The sequence below is a fragment of the Siphateles boraxobius genome, unplaced genomic scaffold, assembly GCF_051911475.1.
Source record: "Siphateles boraxobius isolate OS27281-9 unplaced genomic scaffold, OSU_SipBor_1 6, whole genome shotgun sequence".
NCBI classification, from domain to species: Eukaryota; Metazoa; Chordata; class Actinopteri; order Cypriniformes; family Leuciscidae; genus Siphateles; species Siphateles boraxobius.
Genome location: NW_027509186.1, coordinates 17,114,933 through 17,132,259, shown reverse-complemented (window position 1 = coordinate 17,132,259; position 17,327 = coordinate 17,114,933). Strand labels below are relative to the sequence as shown.

Here is a 17,327-nt window from a genome sequence, read left to right as displayed (position 1 = left end):
GGTTTCAGACATTATTTTAAAGTGCATTTGTCAGTGCCGCACTCGTATGGCACTGAAAGAAAAGCTTGTACTGAAGGCGGAGCGGTTTGACCAATCAGATGAAAGGGGCGTGTCAGCGCCGCTCACGTGAGCAAATGAAATATTGAACCCATAAACCAATTTGTAAACCACAAACAAAAAATAAAAAAAATCGAGCCAAAATCAAATTTTTTGTTTTTTAAACTAAACTAAAAAACGAATAAACGAGATGGTTTTCATTTCTCGTTATTCCATTCCAAACAGGAAATTAAATTATCAAAAAGTACACGGTCCCTACATGACAAAAAGGTGCCTTTATACTGACCGCAATATCAATTTAGCTAGCAATGGCAATAGCTGCTAGCAGACGTTCCTATTTAATTTCACTGGATCACGAGTTTCCTTATCGAGGTTTAGTATTCATCTTTTAGGTTAAAGACCTAGAAGCACCATAAACCTAAACTAGCATTAAAATACTGCGCTGATAATGTGCACACAAACGTAATAGTTGCTGATACAAGGAACCAGGGAGAACATGAATATTGGTGTATAGGAATTTGTGCAAATGGTCTTGGTTTATACTAAAATTTTTAAATGTAATAAAAACTAGAATTAAAATGTGTACTGGGTAAAGATGTAAAATAAATCATGTTAGACAGAGCTATGTTGGAACAAATCCAGTGAAGTAAAGTTCACAGCCTCTAGTTCATCAAAAAAAATGGTCACAAATTATGTCCATTTTATCCTTAAAAAAAAAACAAGTGACCAAAAGCATCTCAATCACTTCCAATCCAGTGACCTATTGATGTGCATTCTCAGTGCAGTTTTTTGTTCTTTTTTTCTCGAAATCATGCATGACTTGTGTCAATTGTTGGGATCATTCATCATGCAGACGTTGCATTTGCTGACGCTGTCATGGTTCTCCTGCACAGAACTTTGAGGGTTGGTGTTAAAGTCCTGCGCGTCCACTTTTGTCAGCCAGAAACTGTAGCTGGTGGCGAAATACTGGCATGTGCCAACCGGACCTTGGCACTCCACGAACGGCTGACTGCGGAAGTTCTGCAAGCAGCTTCCTGTTGACGTCAGAGACTGTTCACCTCCCTCTTTCTCTGATCCTGTATACTGGAACACCGAAATTAAGTTGTATCATGTGATTGGTTTAAAATGTAAAGAGATACACACTACTACTCAAAAGTTTGAGGTTGGTAAGCTTTTTCTTTTGTTTCTAAAAGTCTTGTATGAACACAAAGGCTGCATTTATTTGATTAAAAATAAAGTAATATTGTGAAATATAATTACAATTTTAAACATCTGATTTTTATTTAAATATATTTTAAAATGTAATTTATTCCTGTGACCAAAGTTGAATTTTTAAATGTAATAAAAACTAGAAGCAAAATGTAAATTCAACTTTGGTCAAAGGAATAAATTATAATTTTAAATATCTGATTTTTATTTGAATATATTTTAAAATGAAATTTATTCCTGTGACCAAAGTTGAATTTCCAGCATCATTACTACTAGTCACATGATCCTTCAGAAAGCATATGATGATTTGCTGCCCAAGTAACATTTGTATTATTATCAAAGTTGAAAACAGTAGTGCTGCTTTACATTTTTTGTGGAAACTGATACATTTCTTTCAGGATTCTTTAATGAATAGAAAGTTCAAGAGAAAAGCATTTATTTTAAATATAAATCTTTTGTAACATTTTAAATGTCTTTAATATCACCTTTGAACAATTTAAAACAATTTTGCTGAATAAAATGATTAATTTCTTAAAAAAAAAAAAATCCTACTGACCACAAACTTTTGAGTATGATGTTAGCATGATGCTAACAACGACACAAGAAAAATGACATTGTAAAGATACTGGTTCATGTTAATGGTTCAGTGTAATGGTTAATGTTAAACTAAATGATTTACATTTTTCAGTACTGAATAAAAATATATTCTTAATTGAAAAGATTTACATTTATTCATTATTCATCTTGGATGAAAACATTGTCTGAGATGGATGCAGTGCATTCTGGCATAGCTTTAAAGGTCCCGTTCTTCGCGATCCATTTTTCAAACTTTAGTTAGTGTGTAATGTTGCTGTTAGAGCATAAATAATACCTGTAAAATTATAAAGCTAAAAGTTCAATGCCTAGCTAGATATTTTATTTAACAGAAGTCCCCTTTCAAAGCCTACAGCGAACGTCCGTTTTGGACTACATCCCTCTACTTCCTTTTTTAATGACGTAATTACAGTTTTTTGAAAAAGGGGGCGTGGTCTTGTTGAGCTCCCACGGAGAAGAGGAGGAGTATCGTTTGTAGAGTGTGTTTGTCGCCATGTCGCTGTTATTTTCATGCCGGAGTCAATTCACCTTTGTTGGGCCTTCCCAGGGACGCTGTGCTTAGAGATCAATGGTTACAACTTATGTTTAACTCGGTTCCCGTAAAATATAATCCTCATTTAATACTATGTACAGCACATTTTGCCAAGGACAGCTTCCTCAATCTCAAACAGTTTAATGCCGGATTCACACAATGATTGTTCTTGAAAGATGAAGCAGTTCCCTCTTTGTCTGGAGAAGGCGTTGTTTATGGACCACAGCCGGTAATTGTATTTTATTATTTAAGTTGGTTACAAAAACGTTTAACCGTTTTTGTAACTAATTACACAAAGTTCAACGGGCAACGTGCGATAAGCTGCTGTCGAATCACAGCACAGGAACCGCTTGCACAATCAGAACTCGTTACGTATTTCTGAAGGAGGGACTTCATAGAACAAGGAAGTCATCGGCCTGTTTTTTGTACAGTGAAAACAGCGGTATACAGATAAGTAAATTGTGTGAAAAATACTTGGTTTTTTTACACGCGAAACATGAACACATGTTATATTGCACACTGTAAACACAATCAAAGCTTCAAAAAAACATGAAGAACGGGACCTTTAAAACCCCTTTACACTGTGCGCGATGCGATAAAGCGAAGCGGCATAGAACAGTGCTTTCACACCGAACGCAAAACGATCGATCGCCTACGACTAATTCACACGTGCACAATAGCCGACGGAGAATGCATTTTTCCTCGTGTATGTATCTTGTAGTTTTTTTCCTTTTGGCTTTAACCTCGTCCACTGCACAAAAACAACAGTAAATTAAGATAAATAAAGTTTGCCACTACACCAGAAACACAAACTATAGGAGTATATATAACTATATGAGACCTACCAAGAATTCTTTTGACAAAATTCATCTTAAATATAATCACACCTAGGTAACAGGTGCATTAGCTACAATTAGCATCAAATTACATGTCACAATTTATAAGATTACTACTGTTTATGCTCGAAACCCATCATCGAGTACTTGTAATAACTGACGATTGCGATCTAAAGTGGATTTTGACTATATAATCGACAGACATGCATTATTTGTAGTGTTTTATAATAGACTGAATGCTACACCTTCTAAGCATTTCCAATGTAAACATCACGTAATGTTATAAAAATACCCCGAGCCTCATAATATGATAAATTATACGTAATATGATCAACAGGTTGCGTTTTTAGACATGTGAAAGACCCCATAGGCAGCAGCCTTCGCAGTGGGAAAAAAAGTTCTTATTGGCAGCTTACTAGGGTTTGGAACAGAGCTGTACTTCTCTTCTCTTACCATAATGAATGAATATCCGATCCAGAGGCTTCTCCAGTTTGGTGGGCACAGTGGTGTAGAAAAGTCTTGACTGTGTATTGCAATGGCTGGCGATGAAGCATCACACACCACACACCGGCTGATGTGAGGCTGAATTTCCATTCCTTTAATAGGCGTCATAGACATCGGGGCGGTTGTAGACAGCCAATAGGATTTTTCGTTACGGCTGGAGTAATTACAGGAGTGCATATCACAGCAAGAGAACGGGATGGTGCTGAACATCGGTACACAAGAACCTGCCTGGCCTGGTGAAAACACACACACAAAATATATGTCTGAATATGTCACGTCAATATGATTTGTTGATATCAGGGTTTTTATAGTTAAATAAAACAGTAAAAATATTTTTTGATTCAATTAAAAATAAAAGTTTGACCTCAAATAAAAAATAAAAAAAAAGTTAAACTTATTTTATTTTAGCTAGTTGCCAAAGCAATATTTTTTTGATGTACTGAACTAAAATAACTAAATACAACTATAAAGTAATTTAAAACAATAACAAATAAATGACAAGAACACAACAAAATTACTCAAATGTCCTAAAATTAAAAAGAAAACACAAAACACAAAAATAAAAACTAATTCAAAATATTATAAAAAACTATAATAGTATCTCAATGATACTAAAATAACTAAAATTCTCTGTTCCTGAACCTAGTCGCAGGCACTTTTGAGTGTGACCATGTGTATTAGCCACATACCCAGGTCTTGTATGTGTCCTCTCTTCTGACCCTGCATATATAGCAGGCTGTATCCAGTCCATAACATGGTTAGGCCCTGGGGACAAGTTGGCACAATCTCAGACTGGCTGTGCATAACCAAAAGGAAGCCTGAGGAAAACGTCTCATTGATTCCAGGAGGACCTTGATCACCATCTGGTCCCGGGGCTCCTGAGATAGAAAGAGTGATGGACAAATGGTTGGGTTGATGAATGGCTCGATGTGAGTCGCTCTGGATAAAAAACATCTGCTTAATGAATGAATGTAAATGCAGTTAATGAATGATCGGATAGAAGGAGGAAAGAAGATACAACAGTGTCAGGCCTAGTTGAGTCAGTAAACACTCTAAGTTGTTAACGATAGACAATTACATACCCTGAGAGCCTGTGGGTCCTTTTACGCCTTCATATCCAGGGTTTCCAGAAGGTCCGTCTGGTCCTACTGGCCCAGGAGGTCCAGGGAACCCATCAGCTCCCTTTGTTCCCTTCACACCTGAGCAGAAACTACACTGTCAACTCTACTAGGGGACCACCTGTGATTTTGAGGGACAATCAGGATGTTGATTGTTTATAAAAGCAAGAAAATATAGTTGTATGGACTACTTTAATAAAGAATCTATGGTGCTTTTTTGCAAATATAATTTAGCAATATAGTCTTGGCATTCAAGAATTAGTGTAGTGTTAGTATTATTTATATACTATTATAGTATTTATTCATATGTTGAATTGGACTTTATTTTTATATTTTCAGCTTTATTTTCGTAATGTGCTTTTGAAGTTTTTTAGTTTTAAATATAGCTTTAATTTGTTTTTCATTTATTTCAGTATTAGTCATTTTAGTACTTTAACTTAAGCTTATTTATTTCAGTTAGTAGCCAAGGAAACATTTGAATTAAAAAATGTAAATCATTTTACGTTTTTTTATATTTTATTTTAACTTATAGCTGCAGTCCTTAACTTTTTTGGTGTTCAAAATATACACCATTTATATAATGAGCGAGTACATCATGAATCCGTGTTTTTGTCTTATCCTGAATCACTACGTTACACCTATAATAAGTGTTTAGACTGTTCGGGTCGGAGTAGCACAGTACCTGCGTGACTCGTCATAGACATAAACAAAGAGAAGTAGCTCTGGCTACAATGTTCTTCTGCAAGACAGTTCTGTTTATAAACCGCTAGAGCGTCATAAGTTACAGACTGTAGCTGATTTAATTAATTAACTTAGTTTAATTAACAATAACAACACTGCCAAGAATAGGAGATACTTCATGATCATATGAATCCTGGTTACACTGGGGCGGTAGTGGCTCAGTGGTTCATGTAGGTTGTCTACAAACCGAAAGATTGGTGGTTCAATCCCCGGTTCCACCTGACCAAGTGTCGAGGTGTCCATGAGCAAGACACCTAACCCCAACTGCTCCCGACGAGCTGGGTGGCGCATTGCATGGCTGACACCGCCGTCGGTGTATGAATGTGTGTTTGAATGGGTGAATGTGAGGCAAATATGTAAAGCGCTTTGGTGGACATTCGGTCTGTGAAAGCGCTATATAAAGTCCATTTACAAATATACGCCTTGCTGTTGAATTGAGTTGTACCTTTTGGTCCCTCACTGCCATTAGGTCCGTCTTCTCCATCTTCACCACATGGGCCACATGGACCACAAGCACCAGGAAGGCCCTGAGAAGGATGAGAAGGATTAGGATGTCTGACATCGCCAGGGTCTCCTTTTAGACCTACAATACAAAGGGAGAGAGATTGGGGTATACATTATAACTTTATTGATTTATAAGATGGCCAACTTGATGATCTGAAGGCTCCACAGACCTGTGTCCCCTTTCTCTCCTTTTGCGCCACAGGGTCCTGGGGGTCCACAATAACCCATGGGGCCACCGGGTCCCGGAAGGCCCATAAGCCCACATTCCCCTTTTTCACCTGTGCAAAAATAATAATAGAACAACCTAAATCACAATACTGCTGTAAATCATATAGTTTCATAAAAAGTGAATGTATAGTGGCACCTTTTAGACAGTTAAGGCTGATTATTTTACCTTTTGGACCTTCTGGGCCCTGACACCCTGGCAGGCCGTTGGGCCCAACGCATCCTTTTACTCCTTTATATCCTGGTGATCCAGGAACACCTGGGACACCAGAATCACCACACACTGCGAAGACATTGCCTGGCTCTCCCATCTCTCCTATGGGCCCTGAAACAGCAAAAACACAGACCATGCACATAATACATAATCTTATACACAAACACATACTGCCATCCACCTTAGCTCTCAAATCTTATTTGTATGTATCAATTGTGCCACGCAAGGATTGAGATCATACAATTTTTTAATGAAAACTCTTCTCCAAATAACCACACACACCTGGAGGTCCATCTAGCCCAGGGAAACCCTGTCCTCCACAAGGTCCAGTTTTAAGAGTTTTACATTCTTCACCACGAAATCCAGGAGGACCCATTGGACCAGGATCACCTATTCAAAAAAGGAGAAAGAGACAACAGTGAAGATTAAAGTACTTTCTATGATTAAAGTAATTTCTGCACCTGAAAATTGTGAATTCTCACTGGTATCTAAAATTATTGGTGTCATAATTACAAAAATATCTGGTAAAACATACTTATGGCCGGTACATTTTCTCAAGTCACCGGCCATTGGCAGTTGTGGCATAAAGTTAATTTTAGGCCCTGTGTATAACTATTCGTCGATGCCTTGCTAAGGAGGCATTCATATGCATATATATTTGCCCTTGTGATGTCACAAATCCCGTAATATCCAAACAAGTCATTTTTGGAGCTTGATTAAATAAAGGCTAGGTTTATATTGAGGAGGATGTTTTAAGCTATGAAACTCGCAGGATGTTTTAATGGTAGAAAGACCTCTTTTGTGTCAAAAGATGGCATGACCCCTTCAACAAATTGAACCTCATTGTAAAGTGTTACCCATTTATTTAATAAAAAATAACATGTATTTTTAAATGTAATTTATTCCTGTAATGCAAAGCAAAATTAAAAAGTTTAAGCATCATTACTCCACTCTTCAGTCACTTGATCCTTCAGAAATCATCCTAATATGCTGATTTGCTGCTCAAGATTTTTTTATTATTATTATCAGTGTTGAATTTGCTGCTTAATATTTTTGAGGAAACCTGTCACGGTTAATAGGTTGAATAGGATTATGAGTCATGTACCTTGGATTCCCGGCTGTCCTTTTGGACCTTGAACACCATTTTTTGTTATCCCATACAACCCTGGGTCTCCTGGGTCCCCCTTGTCTCCAGTCAGCCCTCGATTGCCTCTATCACCTTTTAAACCCAGCCCTAAAGCACAACGAAAGAGAGAGGGAGTGAGAGGGATGGCAAGCAGGCAATAACAAAACAAACATCTGCCAGCACAAACGATTGCACATGTATCTCACCTCGAGATCCAATCTCACCCTTGACACCCTTCAGGCCATCTAGCCCATGGAGCCCTGGGAGCCCTGGAGATCCTGCGATTGATCAATTAATTATCAAAAAAAGTCACGTTTAAAATGCACGTTTTCAAGTTTAAAATGTATACATGATTGTTCTATTTTTAAAATAAGTATTCAAACCTCTAAGGCCATGGCATCCCATGTTTCCATTAGGGCCTGGCGGACCTGGAGGCCCTGGAGTACCCTCTTGACCATGTCTTCCACAAGGACCTGGGGGCCCAACCACACCTGTAAAGCAGATAGGACACTATTTGAGAACACAGCAAAACTTAATATGGTGTATGCCTATGGAATTGAGATGATGTAGGCTTGCTGCGGTAGTCATAGTTAACGGTGTCACACGGTGTTGGGCAAGTTGGACAACGAACTCTACAATATTTAAACTGAAAGCATCTGCACTGCTCCAGAGTCACAGCACAGTGAGCAGGAGTTAATTAAAAGTGGCAGAGGATTTGGTCACTGTCTCCCCTAAACCCCTGTGTTATCAGTAATACCTTTGTTGTCACAAGTTTATTTATCGGTGAGGACATTTCCTCATCGTGACATCCCTAGTCACAAGTGCACATGTATCCACTATTTTAGAGCCAGATTGATTAGTTTAACAGTGGGTATTTTACCAGGAGGTCCATAATGGCCAGGTTTCCCAGGTGGTCCAGGTGGGCCCCAGTTTCCATAAAGCCCTTGTGGTCCAGGGTCACCACAGTCTCCTTTGTCACCGGGGGGAGCTATTGGGGAGAAAAGAGATGTTTCTATAGCTCAGAACTCATTTTTTTTCAATGCAATTCTGTATTATAGAAATATATATTACAAGAAGGGTTAATTATATGAAGTAAACGTTAAGAAAACCATACCTGACACGCCTTTTTCTCCATAGGGCCCTCTCTCACCTGTTCGTCCTGGCTCACCAATAGACTCACCTTTGTCACCTATTCAACACAGTACAAGGAGGTTTCGCAATAGATCTCATTTCACATGAGACTTAAAATGTGCAGATTTAAAATATAATGATTGTGTAGTGTTTGTAAGGGTTGTAGCTTTGAATACATACATTACTGTCTAAGGTTTGGGGTCAGTACGATTTTATCATTTCGTAAGAAAAATTAATACTTTTATAAACCAACAATGCATTTACTGGGTCAAAACTGACAGTAAACACTTATAATTTGTAACAAAAGAAATCTATTTTAAATCAATGCTCTTCTATATCTTTCTAATCAAAGAATCCTAAAAAAGTTACCCGGTTTCTACTATTAAGCAGCACAACTGTTTTCAGCAAATCAGCATATTTATTATGATTTCTGAAAGATCATGTGACACTGAAGCCTGGAGTAATGATGCTGGAGTAACAATCCAGCATTTATCACAAGAATAAATTATATTTTAATATATATTCAATTTATTCAAATATATGGAGCCTAGATAAGCATAAGACACTTCTTAACGAAAAAATTTAAAAAAAATCTTACCAACCCCAAACTTTTGAAGGGTAGTGTTGGTTTGAGTATGCAAGGTTTCAAGCATTGTATTTTACCTTTAGGACCATCAAACCCAGGGAAACCAGGGGTTCCTGCCATACCAGTCAATCCAGGATCACCCTACAAACAAATGTGTTAATGACTAATTCCTACTTATATGGTCACAGACAGTTCATCTACACAACTTGTTTATGTACACTATCTGTGTTTGGGTCAAAGACAATCAAACCAACATAATAATTTGGCAAGAATTAAAAAATAAGATTCATATAAAAAAAAAGACCATCCACTCACTGTATCACCATTTTCCCCTGGGAATCCTATAATTCCCTTCGGTCCAGGTCGCCCACGTGTGCCAGGCTCACCAGGAGACCCAGGAACGCCTGGCGGTCCAAGAAGGCCACATATAAAGCCAGGAGGTCCATTATGCCCCGGATACCCTGGTGGTCCAGGCGGACCTGGGTCACCCTTATTGCCTGAGAATTAAGAAGAAGAAACCACGTGATCTGCTGAAGATCTAACTTTTCAATCAAAGTTAGAAACCAACATATGATTCTGAGGCCCTGTTTACACCTGGTATTAAGATGTGTTTTGGTCCATCTGATCACAAGTGAACAACACTAAATACAGGTGTAAACAGCTCTAAAACATTTTGAGCTTGTCCACTTTCAGAGGTAGTCGAAAATGTATTCGATCGGATTGCTTTCGGAGTGCAAACGCTCATGTGGTTGAATGTGTTTGAACATCCACAAAACATTGCTTACTCTCAGCATACTGACTTAATGCATAAACATTATGGGAAGCGCTCTAGTCAGAGGGGTGTCAAGCTTGTCAGCTGAAGACCCAAGTTTAGTTTGGAGACAAAAATGTATCAAGCACAATGTTCTCTCACCATTCCTGATTTCTAACTGTCCAATTACATTACATTACGTGTTATAGGGTTTTAATGTCAGAGCAGAAACTAAAGCTGCTGCTCCGTGTGTTTTCCCGTCGCCTCTGGTCACATTCATATGTAAATTGCGTGAGCTTATTTTGTCCATTAGATCCAAAGATCTGAAAAAAAGCATACATTTACCCACCCCTAGACACTCCCCTCGAAGAAATCAGGACAGAAGTGTTTGAAAGTGGACAAAAGAGATGGAAAAACACCAGGGGTGAATGGGTATGTGTCTCCCTCATCCCTCGTTTGGTGATCTGATCGACCAAAACGCATCTTAATACCAGGTGTAAACAGGGCCTGAGTATCTGTTACAGATTTACCCCTTTCTCCACTGAAACCATTCTCCCCATGAGGTCCAGGTGGTCCTACTCGGCCTTTGACTGGCACTGAAATCATGTCTCCTGGAGGTCCAGGAGGCCCAATGCATCCTGTAAAAAAACAAAAAAAATGGTACCTTTAACTGCCATCATCACATTAGACCCGACCTAAAGTATGACAATATGGTATTTCACACTTTTTTGAAGTACCTTTCTGGCCCTTGGTTCCATCTCCCCCTCGATAACCTGGACATCCATTCATACCCCTAAGGCCTTTTGGTCCAGGAACCCCTAAAGGGCCTGTCTGCCCTGTGTTGCCAGCACAGCCATCTTGACCAGGAAATCCAGGCAAACCTGAGATGTAATATGACAGGTGAGAATCATGTGTCCCACTGACACCTTCTTTGTTTTTTAACTCTAAATATCTACAGCACACACATTTAAAAGGAAATTTTATATATTTGATATATTACAAAGAAATTGGCCTAACACATTTTAGTGTTGAAGCTAATGTCAACATGAATGTAATACACTAACGTTCAAAAGTTTGGGGTTCAGCAAGACTTTAAAACATTTTTTTATACTTTTAATTTGACAAGGATGCATCAAATTGATCAAAAGTGACAATAAAGACAATAATGTTACAAAATATTTAAATTTTAAATAAGTTCATCAATAGTAATAAGACATGTTTTTTTTTTAGCAACAAATCAGCATATCAGAATGATTTCTGAAGAATAATGTGACACTGAAGACTCAAGTAATGATGCTGAAAATTCAGCTTTTACCATCATAGGAATAAATTACATTTTAAAATATATTAAAATAGAGTCACAGTTATTTTAAATTGTAATAATATTACTGTATTTTTGATCAACGGCAACTTTGCTGAGCATAAAAGAATTATTACAAAAACATTGTAAAAATCTTACTGTATGGTAGTACCTATAGAACATTGATAGTAACATCCATAAGGTCACATACCAGGGTACATTGAATACACTCCCTAAAGCACATCAAGACCTGTGGAAAGACTCTTTACCCTTTGGTCCAGTAAATCCAGGATTTCCACTGTCCCCGTTGGGTCCTGAAGGTCCCTGAAGGCCTGTGCATCCTTGAATGCCCGGGAAACCAGGCTTACCAGGGTCTCCTTTAGTTCCAATGCCTGAGGGTCCCAGCTCCCCAAGTGATCCTTTCTCTCCAGGGGTGCCTAACACAGAAAAGTGACATTATTGTTATTAGAACAATCCTAACAAGCCTCTGTCGATACAGTGGTCTCTACTGACCTCTCAGTCCATTAAAGCCTGGTGGTCCTGTCTTGCCAGGTGGACCAGCTTGTCCTTTGTCACATTCTTCTGGTCTCCCACCTGGGAAACCAGGTGCCCCTTGTTTACCATCCTCTCCTTTTTCCCCTTTTCTTCCAGGAAGTCCAAGAATACCCGATGTACCTGCAGAAAAAGTTATTTAATTATTTAATTATTTTAGTTAATGGACCTGACTATTGTGAACTCATGACTAACAACTAACTAACCTGTGCAAACATCACATCTTACATTTTCAAAACAGTGACCTATAAATACTATTTTTTTCTTATATCATAATTATATTGCTGTTCGAAAGATATTATTTAACTGTCAATGCAGTACCTTGCAATCCAATTGGTCCAGGAGGTCCAGGTACACCTTTAGGGCCCTGACATCCCTGAACCCCAAAGGGGCCCATCTGTCCTGGAGCCCCAATAACACTGTCTCCAAAAGACCCTTTAAGACCCTGGGGTCCACGGAATCCAGGTGTGCCAGGTGAGCCGCTTATACTGTTGCCATCAGGGCCAGTGTCACCAGGATCTCCTAAATATCCATGTGGACCTGCGGATGATATGGCAGAGATATTAGATTTATAATACTTTTCTAATGGATGCGTTCTAGTCAAGCTGATACTGTGGATATACCATGCAGATATAAAATAATTAATAAACGCATTTTGAATTAGGGGATGACATAGTCGTCATCGACTAGTCGCTGATGACGCCATTAATGAACAAATAAGCCTGAACTTCGAGCTGACACTCAAACGTGGGTTGTCTTGTGCACAGCTATGGTTGACATATTGACATATATCAATTTTGAGCATTCAAATGGTAAAATCAAACATATCTAGTCGAGCGCTCTCTGAGTATGCATTTATTTGTTATTTTAACTGTGGAAACGGAATGTAAAAGTGGACTTCAAAGATTTCTTATCCTGTTGCCTGTTATTTTCTTATTATCTATTGCCATGATCAGCGACTAGCCGACGTCAAGCTTAAAGTGTCATGGCAGAGCATTAAAGTCGACAAGTCTGTGCAACCCCTATGTTGAATATAATCAAAGAGGGTTTATTCAAGTAATGAATAAACAAGTAATGCATAATTATGCATAAAGTTCAACAAAAATGAAAATGCACTTAAACCTAAAACATGTGACTAGCTCTGAAATTATTGTTATAATCTCTACCTTTCGGTCCGCTACACCCAAAATCAGCAGGGTCTCCGTTCTCTCCTTTGGGACCACCTGGTCCAGTTTTTCCAATGCATCCTGGATTTCCAAGTGTACCTTTCTCACCTGGAAGGAAAATGAAGGTTTTGGCCATAAACCGTATTTGATCATTAATCAGTCATCTGAGCTGCAAAATTTATACTGCAATTTGAAGACATTCAACACTGTCACACAACAGAATAACTTAATTAGTCCAAAACATTTTACAACAAAACATCAATATCATGTCACGAAGTCTGAGTATTTCATGAATTAAGTTACTGAATTACTGGCACCAAATAATGAGCAAAAGCAAGTATGTAAAATATGGGAAACCTTTGAGGAAACTCTACACTTTTAACGAACATTATTATTCCTTCAGTTGCATGATTTGTTTTTTTCCAACCATCCTTCTTTCACACTCTTTCATCAGAAAATCTTTTAATATATGTTACCTTTAAATCCAGGCATTCCTTTGTAACCAGGGGCTCCAAGAATGCCAGGCACAGAGGGCAGTGTATCACCTACCAACAAAATCAACAATCAAGACGTGTGCTTTACAAATGACCATACTCTACCTTACTTAAACTATTGTTCATTTGGGGTCAGTATGAATTTTCACGCTTCTGAAATAATTGTCTTAAGGTAAACCAAGGATGTATTTATTTAATCAAAAATACAATTAAAAATAACTGTATAAATATAATTTATTCCCATGATGGCAAAGTTGAATTTTCAACATCATTACTCCAGTCTTCAGTGTCACATGATCCTTGAGAAATCATTTTAATATGATGATTTGCTACTCAGGAAACATTTATGATTATTATCAATCCTAAAACAGTTAACAAAGTCAAGTCAAGTCAAATATATTTATATAGTGCTTTTCACAATACAGATTGTATCAAAGCTGCTTCACAGTATCAATCAAAACAACTTAACAATGTTTGTTTATTACTGGAAAAAAAAGACATCCAAGTTTGGTAGAGCTAATCAATGGTATGATTGGTTAATTAATTTGAATATCCCCAACTGAGCAAGCCAAAGGCAACAGTGGCAAGGAACCGAAAAACTCCATCCAGTGACCTAATGGTGTCCTAACACCCCATCAGATGACCCAATGGAGAAAAAAAAAAACCTTGGGAGAACCCAGGCTCAGTCGGGGGCCAGTTCTCCTCTGGCGTTTATGAACTAGAGGCCGAATTTACAGTAACTGTAAGATAAAAATGTATATGAATACCTGGCTAAATAGATGCGTCTTCAGTCTAGTTTTAAACTGGGAGAGAGAGTCTGAGCTACGAACAATATCAGGAAGGCTATTCCAGAGCTTCGGAGCTAAATGTGAAAATGCTCTGCCTCCTTTGGTGGATCTGGATATCCTAGGAATGACCAGAAGCCTCGAATCTAGTGATCTTAAAGAGCGGGATGGATTGTAAGGCGATAGAAGATCCGTTAAATAGACTGGAGCTAAACCATTTAGAGCTTTATAAGTCAAAAGCAATATCTTGTATTTAATACGGAACTTTATAGGTAACCAATGAAGTGATGATAAAATCGGTGTTATATGATCATATTTTCTTGATCTAGTAAGAACTCTAGCGGCTGCATTTTGGACTAACTGTAGCTTGTTTATTGAAGATGCAGGACAACCAGCTAATAAAGCATTACAGTAATCTAGTCGCGAGGTCATGAATGCATGAACTAACTTTTCTGCATCAGAGACTGATAGCATATTACGTAGCTTAGCAATGTTTCTAAGGTGGAAAAAGGCTGTTTTTTTAACATATGAAATATGCTTTTCAAAAGACAGGTTGCGGTCTAGTATAACACCCAGGTCTTTTACTGTAGCGAATAAAGTAACAGGGCATCCTACTATGTTAAAGTCGTGCTGTGAAGGGTTTTGTGGACGGTTTTTAGAACCGATAAGAATCACCTCTGTCTTGTCTGGATTTAATAAAAGAAAATTACGCGTCATCCAATCTTTTATATCATTAACACAATCTGTCAATTTGGATAATTTAGCGTATTCATCTGGCCGTGATGAAATATATATTTGAGTGTCATCAGCATAACAATGGAAACTAATTCCATGTTTCCTTAGAATATTACCAAGTGGCAGCATATATATTGAGAATAATAAAGGGCCTAACACTGATCCCTGCGGCACTCCATAGTTTGCCGAAGTTATAATCGATTTTTCTCCATTTAAGTAGACGAAATGGTAGCGGTCAGATAAGTATGACCTGAACCAGCTTAATGCTTGTCCTTGAACACCAGTGTAATTTTGTAGTCGATCTAAGAGTATTGTGTGATCTATAGTATCGAACTCAGCACTAAGATCAAGTAAAACTAGTACTGAGATACAGCCTTGGTCCGAAGCTAAAAGTAAATCATTTGTGATTCTAACAAGCGCAGTTTCAGTGCTATGATGTGGCCTGAATCCAGACTGAAACTTTTCATAGATGTCGTTTTCTTGCAAGAAAGAGCCGAGTTGAGCAGACACAACTTTTTCTAATATTTTTTACATAAATGGAAGATTCGAAATGGGTCTGTAATTTGCTAGGTTATTTGGATCTAATTGTGGTTTCTTAATAAGAGGTTTTATAACTGCCAGCTTGAACGTTCTTGGAAAATGACCTAAAGATAAAGATGAGTTAATAATATTGAGAAGAGGCTCTTCCACTACAGGTAACACTTCTTTCAGTAGTTCAGTTGGTATAGGATCTAATAAAAATGTTGTTGTTTTAGATGAAGTGATAAGTTTAACTCTTTTTGTTCTATGGTTGTAAAGCTTTGTAATTGTTCTTGCGGGGTGATAATTGCGGCTGAATTCTAAGGCGCGAGCAGAGATCGAATGTTTACGATTTTGATTCTGATGCTTTCAATTTTCTCGGTGAAGAAGTTCATGAAATCATTACTACTAAACTGTAACGAGGTATTTTGTTCAGACGACGTCTGTTTATTTGTTAGTCTAGCCACGGTATTAAATAAAAACCTTGGATTATTTCGGTTGTTTTCTATTAATTTGCTGAGGTGCTCCGCCCTGGCCGTTTTAAGGGCCTTTTTATAACGTGACATACTGTCTTTCCACGCGATTCTAAAGACCTCTAAATTAGTTTTTTTCCATTTACGCTCTAAATTACGGGTTTCTCTCTTTAAAACATACATAGTATTATTGTACCATGGTGCTATACTTTTTTCTCTGACCTTTTTTAATCTAATGGGTGCAACAATATCCAAGGTTCTAGAGAGATTGGAGCTCATAGTGCTAGTTAGTTCGTCTAGTTCATCTGTTTGTTTGGGTTCAGGCAGCAGCTGGGACTGATCAGATAAGCTATTTGAGAAATGATCTATGGTGGATGGACGAATTGTTCTACCTGGTCGATAACGTGGCGCAGCATGACATATTATAGCAGTGCGTAATATGCAAGTTACCAAGTAGTGGTCAGTGACATCATCACTTTGCGGTACAATATCTATATCGGTTGGATCGGTTCCATATGATATAATTAAATCGAGTGTATGATTAAGACGATGAGTTGGTCCGGTGACGTTTTGCTTGACCCCGAAGGAGTTTAATAAATCTGTAAACGCAACCCCTAACGCATCATTTAAATTATCTACGTGTATGTTAAAATCTCCAACAATTAATGCTTTATCGACGTTGACCAAAAGATCTGATAGAAAGTCAGCAAACTCTTTTAGGAAATTGGCGTAAGGCCCTGGAGGTCTATATACGGTAGCCAATGCTAGAGATAATGTGTTTTTTTTTTCTTACATCTAAGAGCGTAACATTTAGCACAAGCACTTCAAACGAATTAAACCTATGACGAGTTTTCTGAGTAACATTAAGGGTATCTCTGTAAATTGTTGCAACACCGCCGCCACGACCGATCAGACGGGGCTCATGCTGATAACAGTATCCTTGCGGTGTGGACTCATTTAGACAAAGAAATTATCACTTGGTTTCAGCCAGGTTTCAGTAAGGCACAGAACATCGAAATTATTATCTGTGACCATTTCATTTACAATAACCGCCTTAGGTGTGAGCGATCTAATGTTTAGGAGACCTAGCTTTAGAAATTGTTTTTGTTCACTACTAGCGAGATTTTTTGTTTTAATAACAATTTGATTTTTTCTAGATCCCGCAGTAGATTTAT

The 17,327-nt window shown here is 37.9% G+C and overlaps 1 protein-coding gene across 1 annotated transcript in view; it reads right to left on the bottom strand.

Moving 5' to 3' along the window:
- Nucleotides 1-206: 206 nt before the first annotated feature.
- col4a4 (collagen, type IV, alpha 4) overlaps nucleotides 207-17,327 on the bottom strand; it is an 81,179-nt gene continuing 64,058 nt past the window's right edge. The window contains exons 27-48 of the mRNA XM_077207896.1: nucleotides 13,623-13,691; nucleotides 13,147-13,254; nucleotides 12,302-12,520; nucleotides 11,942-12,103; nucleotides 11,698-11,865; nucleotides 10,866-11,009; nucleotides 10,659-10,766; nucleotides 9,693-9,874; nucleotides 9,455-9,518; nucleotides 8,775-8,849; nucleotides 8,541-8,648; nucleotides 8,044-8,151; nucleotides 7,867-7,938; nucleotides 7,640-7,768; nucleotides 6,817-6,924; nucleotides 6,490-6,645; nucleotides 6,266-6,373; nucleotides 6,037-6,174; nucleotides 4,815-4,931; nucleotides 4,422-4,610; nucleotides 3,682-3,965; nucleotides 207-1,140 (exon numbers count right to left, since the gene is read on the bottom strand). Of these exons, the coding sequence (XP_077064011.1) occupies nucleotides 883-1,140; nucleotides 3,682-3,965; nucleotides 4,422-4,610; nucleotides 4,815-4,931; nucleotides 6,037-6,174; nucleotides 6,266-6,373; nucleotides 6,490-6,645; nucleotides 6,817-6,924; nucleotides 7,640-7,768; nucleotides 7,867-7,938; nucleotides 8,044-8,151; nucleotides 8,541-8,648; nucleotides 8,775-8,849; nucleotides 9,455-9,518; nucleotides 9,693-9,874; nucleotides 10,659-10,766; nucleotides 10,866-11,009; nucleotides 11,698-11,865; nucleotides 11,942-12,103; nucleotides 12,302-12,520; nucleotides 13,147-13,254; nucleotides 13,623-13,691 (3,074 nt within the window). The 3' untranslated portion in view covers nucleotides 207-882. The remainder of the gene's footprint in view (nucleotides 1,141-3,681; nucleotides 3,966-4,421; nucleotides 4,611-4,814; nucleotides 4,932-6,036; nucleotides 6,175-6,265; nucleotides 6,374-6,489; nucleotides 6,646-6,816; nucleotides 6,925-7,639; nucleotides 7,769-7,866; nucleotides 7,939-8,043; nucleotides 8,152-8,540; nucleotides 8,649-8,774; nucleotides 8,850-9,454; nucleotides 9,519-9,692; nucleotides 9,875-10,658; nucleotides 10,767-10,865; nucleotides 11,010-11,697; nucleotides 11,866-11,941; nucleotides 12,104-12,301; nucleotides 12,521-13,146; nucleotides 13,255-13,622; nucleotides 13,692-17,327) is intronic.